The following is an 11,508-nucleotide window of genomic DNA, read 5'->3' as shown; positions in this document are numbered from 1 at the left end:
TTTGTTTATATATCAAACCTATAAAAGTCTACAAACGAAAATACACAATTACATCTTTTTGATCATTCTTCTTTTCCGTTATTTTGCTTTCTCGTCATTATTTTTTCTGCCCTTCACCTTTCTCCCCCATCTTTTCTTCAGCCCTTTCCCTCCCCTATTCAGATTCTCTCTCTCCACTTTTCTCTTCTTTCTCATCTTCAGGTTCAATTTCCGCTCCATCTCCTTTCCCAGGTCTGTCATCTCCTTTTCTTTTTTTCCCTTCATCGTCTTCTTTTTTGTTTTCCTCATTATCCGGGTCTTTGAGTGCAGATTTATCTCCCTCCACCGTCCCTTCCACATCTTCCTTTGTACTTTTAGTGCTCTCCCCATCTCCCTCTTTGGTCACATCATAACCATCTTCTCCCTGTCCTTGTTTTTTTACCTTGGCTTCTAAACCCTGTTCTTCTTCTTCCTCCCCCTCTGCCTCTTCTCGCTCCCATCCAACCTCCCCTCCGACCCCTTCACCTCTTCCCTGTTCTCCTTCCATCTCGTCTTTCGGCAGCTGAGTGTCCAGTGCTGCCACCTCCCACTCCAGCTGCTCTATCCTGGCCTGCGCCTTGTGATTAGACGACTCTAATTCCACCATAAGGCGAGCTAGTTTTGTTTGCAGGATTTCCAAATTGCTCTCCAGCCTGTTTATCTTGGTTTCAACTTTCTCTGCCTCCTCTTGGTCTCTGGTCTCCTCCAACATGCCCATCTTGGTGAGGATCTGTCTGCCTTTCTCCTCCAGGTGACGTTTGGCTGCAGGGAACTCGGATAGCACATCTGTCAGGTCTTCTTTGGACAAGCTGAACAGGTCAGAGTAGCCAATGCTTCGGATGTTGGCAGTGCGTCGATTGCCAGACTTGTTCCCTAAAAGGTAACATTTGGAAATTTCTTGAAAACTTCAGAAAGATTTAAGAAAAATATCTATATAGGCCTATATATCTATATATATCTATATATATATATATATATAAGATTAAAGGGACATTAGGGAAACATTGTTGTTGCTGATTTAAATGAGGCCGTCAAAAGTAAGTAAGTTTATATTTTACAGTTATGTCTCTCAGCTCTGTGCTTTCCAGCCTCACTGCAATTTCCTTTCATTATGTTCATCTACATTTTGTTTTTCTACAGGATCTTCCAATGCACATTCTCCGTGACTCAAGTCACTGAAATCATACGACTGACCTTTAATATGAACTACAACCTTTCAAATTTTCCAGTCTTCTTGACCAATCTTACAGAAGCTGCTTTAGACATTTTTTAGAAATAAGTGTTGGACCTTTCACTTCATAATTCCACATATGCTGTCCTAAAGTACCAATATGTCTCTTCTCCATGGTACCAACTCATGCTTGTCTTGTCTATAGTCTGGTATTCTACCCTTTTTGCACTGTTGACCCAATCAAACTCTCTTTTCCAACCGTATTTGTTTTTAGTACATTAAAAAAATGCTTTATTCCCCCCACCCCACATACATGTAGTATGAAGTACTTGACACTTGACCTACCTTTGATATTGAGGATACTAATTTCGCCAAAGAAATTCGATTCACTCAGCACAGCATACTCTGTGACCCCATCATCTGCTACAACTGCAAGTTTGCCATTTGTGATGATGTACATTTCATGGCCCACATCTCCTTTCCTGCAGACATACTCTCCTGGACTGAACACCTGCAAGACAAACGGCATGAGAAATCTCCTCATCCTTAAACAATTATTTTAGATAAGATAATACTAGACAAAGAAACTGGGTAGAATTCAAATACACATAACACATACATGCCACCTAGCCATTGCGTATTGAACCTGATGGTAGCAGGTTCACTTGTTTCCCCCCTGACCTGAGGTGTTAGTTTGAGCACCAGCTCCTCCAGCAGACTTTTCTCACAGCTCTGGAAGATGGTGACTTTGGAGAGTGTGGGAAGGTGAACGCTGACAGCAATCTCTGTCCTCAGGTGTATGGGCAGCTGTTGCAGGATTTCATTCTCTCTGATGATCTTCTTGTTAATGTAAAGATGCTGGTACCAGTTGTTGATACGCTGACGAAGCTCTTTGCTTATAACATGGCTACGCAGGTAAGCCTTCACCTGAAAGAGGATACGATTAACCTTATTTTCTATAAAACAGTGAAATTACCACATTACCACATTTAGCTATCTGCCCTATATATTACAGATGCTGACAGAAAGAAGACTCGGGTCAAAAACCTACCAGCTCATGGTTAGGAAAGAAGACATTATCACGGTCCCTTAGGCTTGTAATGACATCGCCAACATTGCCAACAACCGATGCAAACACCAGTACAGCAATGAGCAGGTCTGCCGTCATAAATAAGTGCTCTTCTTCCCTTTTTGGTTCAGGGAAATCTCCCACTGTGGTGAAAATCAGGGTAGAGAACCAGAAGCAATAAAAGTACTGACGACGCATGGAGGCAAACTCTGGTTCGGAGACATTGGGGTAAACCCAAAGATCACTGCCAAAGCCCATGTAGCTTGACAGTGCAAAGTAAAAACAGGCGTTCCAGTGGATCAACACAAAGATGTAGATCATGAGCTTGGAGATGCGGAAGGTGTTGGGGTAGGAGGTTCTCGTCTCCATGCGATCCAGAGCCTCGTCAAGTCGTGAAATGCGCAGAAGGCGGTTGATCCTAACTAGCGGAGTTTCAATGCCAAAGACAAAGTAGAGGATGTCGGTGGGTAGCAAGGAAACCAGATCCAATAAAAACTGTTTAGAGTACAGGTAGCGCTTCTTCAGATGAGTTAGGTCCTTGACCAGGATGCCCTGGTCCAAGTAACCTGGAGAGAAAAGAACACGAATGGACAAAGCTCAGAGTACACTTCAAACACTGGCAGAATGATAACGTCCCAGTGTAATTTGTCACTAACTATTTGGGAGTATCAAATTCATCTGACTTGCAAGAGGCTAGGGATAAGACAAATGAGTAGGGGAAGGGGTAAGACAGAAAAATTGGATTCAGCCTTAGTCTTGCTTTCACATCATAAATGGAAGATGAGGAAGATATCCATGTTTCTGACGTTTCAAGCTTTTACATCATCTGACATCTCAAGACGATTGTTTAATTGCAAAATTGCTCATGTGGGGGTTCAAAAACTGTGCATCATCAAAATGGCAATATATCCATTGACTGTTATTAAGTTACACTGAACAATGGACTAAGGCTGATGTGAGGCAGCCATGTCTCTCTGCTTTTTCAGGTCCTTTTTTTTATCGAGCACCAAATCACATACGTGGGTGGATCTAGAGTCTAGATCCTCCTAGGAAAGTCACATTTGTCTAGATTCTAGACAAATCTGACTTACCTGGTCTCAATTACAACTTGGAAGTTGACACAAATGGTATTTACCAGTTTTTATCTCCAATGTGACACATAATGCGACGGTTCCCATTAATCCCATTAATGCTATGACAACGACTAGATAAACTGAAATGTCATCTCAGTTCATTACAACTAATCTGATGATGTTTCTCTTATATTATCCATTTAATTTGGCATCATATCTGACAAATAAAAGTTCAATTTTGAGAGTAATATTCTATTGCAAAGTCTAAAAAAAAAAAAAAATACTAACCTGTGTGAATATTGATGATCATGTCTACCATGTACATGAGGTCTGAAAGATAGTCCAGTGTGAGCCACACAGGCAGGTAGCTTAGTCCAATTGTAGTGAAGCATGTCCTGAGAAAACATTTCCAAAAATACAAGGAATGTTGAATGATTACAGGTTAAATGCTTAAATGTATCATTACTACTTGAAATTCTATATAATCCTAATATGTCGTACCTCAAAATGATGATCACCCAGTTGTAGACAATGGGGAAGATCATGACCTGTAGCCAGACATAATAAAACTGTTCAGCCGGATCAACCACCAACTCTTTCCAGCTGAGAAGGAAATTTTTGATGAAGAGTTAGGGACAATAGGCAGGCTGGGGGAATGCATACTAATGTTAAAAAACCTCATGAAGTGAAATGTTTATGACATGGGACCTTTAAGATTCTGTGGTAATTATAAGAATATTTTATTTTGTTCATATTGTCCACTTTAGCTTGTTTTATATAGTCTTAAACACATTTTAAAACGCAATTTGCATTTTTGTAGATACTTCTTTTAAATCCCCTAACAAATTAAGATACAAAAATAAGAATATACAATGGTAAAAAAAAGCTCTCATTGTGGATAAAAATGCTCCCTATACACTAGCTGGACATGTATTCACTCATCCAAGAGGCTTGCTGTAGTTCTTCACCAATTCAGAAGTAATTAAGTCTGAATAAGTGAATAAATGTCTTCACACTATTCAAAAATACCTTAAAACCAGATATCCAATTATTATCCATTAATTACTTACTTAACGTTCAACTTCAGACCTAGGTTGGTGTTATGTTTCCCTTTATCCTTGACTCCATCTTCTCCTTCCTCAGTCACTTTCTCCACCCGTTGCCGCTGCAGCAGTTTCTTCCATTGGTTACCTCTAATACTAACATCACCTGTTTTATCCATTCTCCAAAGTGTAGCCTTTTAAACTAACACCTTTTCTAAGTTAGTACGGCCTTGGATCTTGTTCCCTCTTGCATGACCGCTTCACTTACTTGAACAATAGTTCAAACAACCTTGTTGACATGCATCAGGAAATAGACTACGTGGTTCACTTATAACAACAAACAAGGAGTACCTGAGCACTGCCTGGTGATGCAGGTCTCCATGGAAGAAAACCACAACAGATGGCATACATCCTCAGGGATTTCATCCTTTGCCTAGAAAACCAGAGAGGTCTTCATTTGCACATCACAGTAGCTGTTAGATGCAACAAACAATAAATGGAGTGTATAGAGCCCAAACTATAGAGCATGTAACACAGTCAATAAACAGAAATTTTAAAAACTTGAAATGAGAAGATTGGACAAACTCAAATGTATAAACTACATGTAGCCTGGAAATGTGGAACTTGAAAAGCTTTACAGTAATGCATCTTTTCTTCCCATTTTATTCCCTCCATTTTGCATATTGCTCTCTTTGCACATTATTCATTTGGGTTGATGTTTCATCATTATGAATTGACTAATTTCAATCCCATTAAAACTTTTCTGTTTTGCTAATGATGTTTCTGTACTTTGTAATTTTCAATCTAGAGCTATTCGATATTGTCATATTTCGATCTATCTGACTACCCATATAAACCTTGACCAGATAAATGTTGAAGTTTCAAAGACTGACATGGAGCATAAAGAAACCATTAGCATCAGCAGTTCAATAAAACAATCCCAACTCAAAGTTCACTTGCACCCCCCTCCAGAGCTTTCAAGTGTATACCCATTGATGTACAACTTTTTTTATATGTATGCATATACCATTGCCCTTCATCAGACACAGAATGTGTCAAAGTTTTATTTTCAAGGTCAAGAATGAGCTTAGATGTTTAACTTTTAAAGGGACACTCTACACATTTTACACATGAAGTTTAATTTACTTGTCACAAAGAGTTTTCTTCGTGTATGGTGTCTTCTGTTACCCTGGAAGTCCAGAGTTCTCGCCATAACCAATATGTCATGTGTCATCAGGGTTATCTCACTATGGGTTTAAGACTTGAAACATTCTCTGGTGTTTAAGCCCTGTTTTGGTGTAATGGCATTTATTCGTAGATTTGTCCTAATTCATTGATGTTTTAGCTGTTAAGAGTTCATAAAAAGAGTAAATTGTTTGCCACATTTTACTTATTTACAGAGAAATACATGCCTCAAATTTGTAAAACATACACTTATCTGTTTTTGTGTGTGTGCTAATCATTGTGATCAGCCTTCTAAAGGGGCACTTTTAACACAAACCTTACTACAAACTGACGGTGTGAGGTTTGGATTTTAAAGCATTTAGTAGGCACAGAAGGTCTAATAAAAGACAATTGAGTTGGAAATAGGATGCAGCTTTTATTGAAGGTTGACTGACCCATAGTGGGGGAATAAAGTCAGGGTATCTCAACCTCTGTTGCTTCAATTTTGACCATTAAGTTGAACAATCTAAATTGTCAAGAAGCAATCTAAATCTCTCTCCTCAAACTTCATAAAAGTCCAATACAGGATGAGCAAGTCAGCTACTGAGGTCACAATGTATTTTAGCAACTAGCAAATCAAACTGATGAGATAATAGGCTATGGTTGAAGGCCATGAAAGTCAAATTACTATTCCAGGATCAAGAATGATGTTTTGTCATCATGAGCTGCTTTAAGGACTGATTTCTAATTTTTAATCAGTTTCTCGCATAGGCCTAGTAGGCTAAAGACCAAAATAGAACCGTTACCGGCTACACAATGTACATTTGTCAGTAAGTATAGCCTAGAACTGGGTCACCATGCTTTCTTCTTAATTTTGGCACTTTAAACCCTTCAGACAGCAGGATGAAGCAAAGAGGAGCAGTGTCGCTGTGGGTGTGAGTCAGAGGAGTCGTGTGGGAGGAGTTAAAGTAAGATGGCTGCGGGAAAAGGAAGAGTGTTTGTGAAATCATCAAATGGGATGTTTATCTGTCTCTAACAGGATGCACAGCTGCCCGAGAGAAGGAGTGGTTAATTTGTTAGCTTTCCCGGCTCAATATGGTCTAGCTCGCCAGTTGTCTCCAGGTTACTTGCGCGCTGGTCATCCGTTTACTGCTCTGACATTGTGGAATTCATTAGCAGCTAGTCGTTAGCAACCCACCAACGCTAACTTACTAGCAACCAGCTAGCAGGTATCCGTGGAAATCAGGACCTTGCAACAACTGTTGAGACTCCAACACATAATAAAGGTAAATAACTATTTGATTACCTTCTATTACAGTCCACTTGATGAATTGACCACATAACGTGGTTGACATTTCTAAGATAGCTAATTATATTTGCAGTAACGTCACCAACTAGCTTGCTACATCATCTCGCTATTGAAATGCAGTGATTGTTGTTTTTCGGCGGACCCTACGTACTGTAGCTAAGCCGCTTGGGTCTTCTAATGTGAGATCTGGCGCAGGATGATGACTATAGGACCAGGTGTAAATCCCAAATGTTGTTTAGATAACGTTAATTAACCCATCAGTGTAAAGGCATTGTTGTGGATGACCGAGAGCTAGGTGCCCCATTGTCAGACTGAAGGAAACACATGACCCAAAAGACTGCAATTATTGATGGCTGACTTTGCACGATACAATCTGTGAATGATAAGATTAAATGATATAGGGTGTTGTTTTCCCTGAAACTTTGCTTTGGTAGTTATCTTCCTTGTGAGCTGTGGCAAAGGCACCTAATCCGTCAATGAACTGTAATCCAAACGCACCTCCAAATTGAGTAGATCAGTTCTCAATCAAATCGAAAATCAAAGGCGAATATCGGAAGTTAATATAACAGATTATAGTATGATAGTTATTAATTCACTCAAGTGTAGGGCTAGATTTTAATATATTAATAGTATTGAGTGAAATGTGTCTGTAGTATTGAAAAGTATGGACTCTGGCATTGTCTGACATGTATAGACCAAACAATTCTGAAATCAATCTAGAAAATAAACTGCATATTAATTGTTAATGAAAGTCATTTGTAATTGCAGCGCCGCCCTGCATTGCAATGTCTGTGTACGGATAGTATTAAGAAGAGTAAATGAATAACTGATGTATTTGAAGTTTATGTGCATCTCTTGGGTAAAGTCACTGACATCTTTCATTTAAAGTGACTCACATGTGTAGAGCCATGGCAATATTCTTGTACAGTTTCAGGAGTGTAGTTGTTGTCTGGACTGTAGTTGTGCTGTAAATTAACTTTGAAGGCTGCAATCTAGTCTCTCAGAATAAGTTTGGATAATATCATATCAGAAAAAAAGCAAGTTATAGGCTACATACTTCACTTTTTTTAATAGAGACAATATTTGAAGGTAGGCCGAGAAGCTGGTTGTCATGCTGGTGAGTGGTGGGGGTTGCAGAGCAGGAGTATTTGTTGGTACGGTAGATCAGTTAACAGGCAGCAGGAATTATATTATTTTGCAGTTAGACAGGAGCACAAAGGTAGCCACCTTTTCTGGTGGCTTTCAAGATCAGCTTTGCCACAAACTTAAAAATGCACATTTGGACGAAGGGGAAGTCTGTATCCGCTCATACCTGTCGCAGTTGCCTGCCTCTACCCCTGCAAACACAGATGTGATCAGTGAAGTTCAACAGGTAAAACAGACAGGGACAGAAGTAGATATGTGATGAAAGGGAAGGACACCTTGGAGCTCTGCCTGTTTCTAAACCTTTGCACACCTTGAAAATTCTTGCAGAAAGCAGGTGTGGCTGCCAGTTTGTCCCTTGTAAGAAGACACAGTAAGCCTTTCTCCACTTCTGTCTGAACATGTGAGAGAGTATATCTTGGCTTTTAGATATTGTGGTGTGAGATTATATACCAGTCAAGACTAGCTGTGTCATGGCGTGTTTAATCACTAACCTTTGACAAACTGTTGTCTTTTTGATGGCAGCCTCCCTTTAGTGGAATCTGTAGTTGAACTTTGAACTCATTTTATGGGTGCTTTTTTATAATTGTGTGTGCATGTGACATGAAATGAAACACATTTTGAATTTGCTGAGACAGGTTGGCAGACGTGCATTTAAGTCAATTGCAATCATGCTGAATCATAGACTGTATTTCCACTGAGCTTGTTTTCAGCCCGACGTTTTGCTGTAGATCGCCTATCTCTCCGTTTCGACTTTTTGTGGGCTGAGCTTCTCTCCATTTCCATGCCTGTGAATGGATTCATTCAGTGCACTTAAAGAAGAGATTGGATTGACTCACCCGCTGAGGACTGGTTAATCATTAAAGAAGCATGGACGTTAAGGTCTACTCAAACAGCTGGTGTATTAGAAATTCAACGTATGAAAACCATGGCGCATTACTGATTCGTTTGTCATTAAATCTGCTACTCGTGTCCGACCCAAGACCAAGTCATGTGACTTCAGTCCACATTATGTGGTCATTAATAATACAAAAAAAATAACAGTTACAGTTTATTTGTCTATACTAACGGTGTGCATTAAACCCATGAACTTATTGTACCTTTCTGGACCAACCAGAGGGCTCTTATGAATGATCTTTTATTCAAACACTATTAAGGTTCATAAATAACTATTGCTTGTAGAGCTGGGCAATATATCGTGATATGAGACTAGATAGCTTCTAAGATTTTGGATATTGTAATATCATAATATGGCATAAGTGTTGTCTTTTCCAGGTTTTAAAGGCTGCATTACAGTAAAGCGATGTCATTTTCTGAACTTGTCAGACTTTTGTAACTGTTGTATTATTTTCCTTTACCGACTTATTACTGATGATTATTTATCAAAAATCTCCTTGTGTACCTATTTTGCGAAAGCCCCAATAGTCAACACTACAATATCATTGCGGTATCAATATCAAGGTATTTGGTCAAACATTGCTTTTGACATTTACCTTGGACTAAATGCATTACAGGGAAATCAGGTTTCTCCAGCAGAAATCTAACTTTGACAACCACATTTCTCTTCTCTCTCCCCAAAGCTAATCCATCTTTGAGGTATAAAATAGGCATGTTGGAAAGGGTGTCAGATGTTTGTTCACATTCAAAAAAATATATATACATATGCACCAAAACATCCAGAAGGATTATTAAAATATACTTCTCCAATGTTGATCCATTCGTTCAGTCCTTTCCAAATAATCCTCACAATAAATGACAAAATATAATATACTACTTGTAGCTAATATTTTTGGAGCTCTTTAGGATGCGATAGCAGAAGTAGCGTCTCTAGCTATGTTATTGATAAATGGTGGAGTGCAAAAATAAATTGATTCTTAGATGCATCGCGATTCTCTCTAGAATGATTCGATGTTGATTAGTTAATAATTGATTATTTAAAAAAATAAATTTTTAAATAATTTAAAAAAATAATTATTTAAATTTTTAAATAACACATTTAAAAAAAAATATATATATATATATATTTTTTTTTTTAATTTGTTATTTAAAAATTACTGTCTCAAGAAATGTACAAATCAGGAAACGGAGGGACTAAAAGAGAATATATGAGCACATGATCGAATGAGGCAAAACACATAAAGACTGTTCATCTACTTTATCATATTTATATCTATCTTTTTTTTTTTTTTTTAATGGCTGCATCGAGGCATAGACAATCGGTTTAGAATAGAATTGTTGGCCACTAAATCAAATTGTGAGGTGCCCACAGATTTCCACCCCTTTTCAACCATAAACTGTTAGTATGTGATACTCAAACACTTTTTGACAGCCTATTTCCTTTATAGTTTTCCCCAGTTAAAGAAACCCGTTTTAAGTTGACATAATATTTAAGTAATCGTGTTACGGCAGAGAGTCGACAGTAACCCTGTTACTTAAATGCATCCAGTATAAAAACATAGAGAGAGGCTCTGGCAGTGCACAACGATGCAGCATGAGGACATGTGCATACGTTGGACATTGCTGCTATCATTGCAGGTGTTTTTAACAGCTGAAGTGACTGATAAAAAAAAAAGTATGTGTTGGAGCCAGTTCGAGCGCAAACTGAAACTCTTCATCCGTTCACTGTGGCTGCTTCCTCTTTTATCTTTTTTCACCTGCGATGACATGCCAAAGGGTTCAACCACATGGTTTATCAACAGAGTTACAGAGAATGGTACTTTGCATACAGTTTAGCTCTGACCATGTTAATTCTCTCATATTCTCAAATAAAACACTACTAAGATCTGTTTGGAGACCTGGGCACTGTTATGTTTTCTTACTTGTCATTATCCTTTCTTAGCCTTAACCTTTTTTTAGTTGGTACAACAAAGCAGTATGTTTTGCTCTAAAGTGTCCTGCATGTTGAGCAGTGAAGCCTTTAAATTGTGCGAAACTTTAATTTAACCTTCCTTATTTCTGAAAAAAGTTGGACGGAGGCGCTGTTTAAAGTAGGCGGAAATATTTTGGATAACACAATGGATTTTAATATGGTTGTGGAACAAAAACCATTGAAGGAAAGCATGCATCTTATAAGTTTCTAATCTTTAATCTGTTGTTCACAAAATGCTTGAAATGTGCATGCATAATACAGGATAGGCAGTTTCTCCCATGTTGAGAAGGAGGTGGACTTGATGTAGCTTTCCACAGAAGGACAAAATGGTTTCCCTGGTAACAACATATTGTAGAGGCTGTTTGTTTAGGAAAACACAGAAACAACACAGATGCTCTTTAGCATAAATGATGTGATTTCTGAATGAATGGGGTTTTTGTACATCCCTTCAATATCTCTGGCTGTATGAGACCATTTCATGTTGCTGTTTTTGCAAGTGAATGAGTAGGACTGCCTTATGGAAATACCAGACTGTGTTTTCTTTGGATCTATGTATCTTGATTTTTTTTTTTTTTATATACACTCACCGGCCACTTTATTAGGTACACCTGTCCAACTGCTCGTTAACACTTAATTTCTAAGCAGCCAA

At 38.4% G+C, this 11,508-nt stretch overlaps 2 protein-coding genes across 2 annotated transcripts in view; one reads left to right on the top strand and one right to left on the bottom strand.

Annotated features, from left to right (window-relative positions):
• Positions 1-113: 113 nt before the first annotated feature.
• Positions 114-3,931, bottom strand: cnga4 (cyclic nucleotide gated channel subunit alpha 4). Its single transcript, XM_034884617.1, has 6 exons — positions 3,833-3,931; positions 3,620-3,726; positions 2,241-2,824; positions 1,871-2,116; positions 1,535-1,700; positions 114-891 (listed from the first exon to the last, which is right to left on the bottom strand). Exons 1-6 carry the CDS (start codon positions 3,874-3,876, stop codon positions 155-157), a joined length of 1,884 nt encoding a protein of 627 aa, XP_034740508.1. The 5' UTR covers positions 3,877-3,931; the 3' UTR covers positions 114-154.
• Positions 3,932-6,464: 2,533 nt separating this feature from the next.
• The window catches only part of fam160a2 (family with sequence similarity 160 member A2), a 23,221-nt gene continuing 18,177 nt past the window's right edge, over positions 6,465-11,508 (top strand). Inside the window, exon 1 of the mRNA XM_034884615.1 lies at positions 6,465-6,824. The gene's annotated coding sequence lies outside the window, so the exon portion shown is untranslated. The remainder of the gene's footprint in view (positions 6,825-11,508) is intronic.

Source organism: Etheostoma cragini, chromosome 11, assembly GCF_013103735.1.
Source record: "Etheostoma cragini isolate CJK2018 chromosome 11, CSU_Ecrag_1.0, whole genome shotgun sequence".
Lineage (NCBI taxonomy): Eukaryota > Metazoa > Chordata > Actinopteri > Perciformes > Percidae > Etheostoma > Etheostoma cragini.
Note: the sequence above shows the minus strand (reverse complement) of the source record. Positions and strands in the feature narration are given on the sequence as shown.

Coding starts and splice junctions, on each gene's coding strand:
- cnga4 (XM_034884617.1), bottom strand. CDS start 3,876: ATGATCTTCCCCATTGTCTACAACTGGGTGATCATCATTTTGAG. Junction 2,117..2,240: donor TCTTTCCTAACCATGAGCTG/GTAGGTTTTTGA, acceptor ATCCTCTTTCAG/GTGAAGGCTTACCTGCGTAG. Junction 892..1,534: donor TAGTATCCTCAATATCAAAG/GTAGGTCAAGTG, acceptor GTTACCTTTTAG/GGAACAAGTCTGGCAATCGA.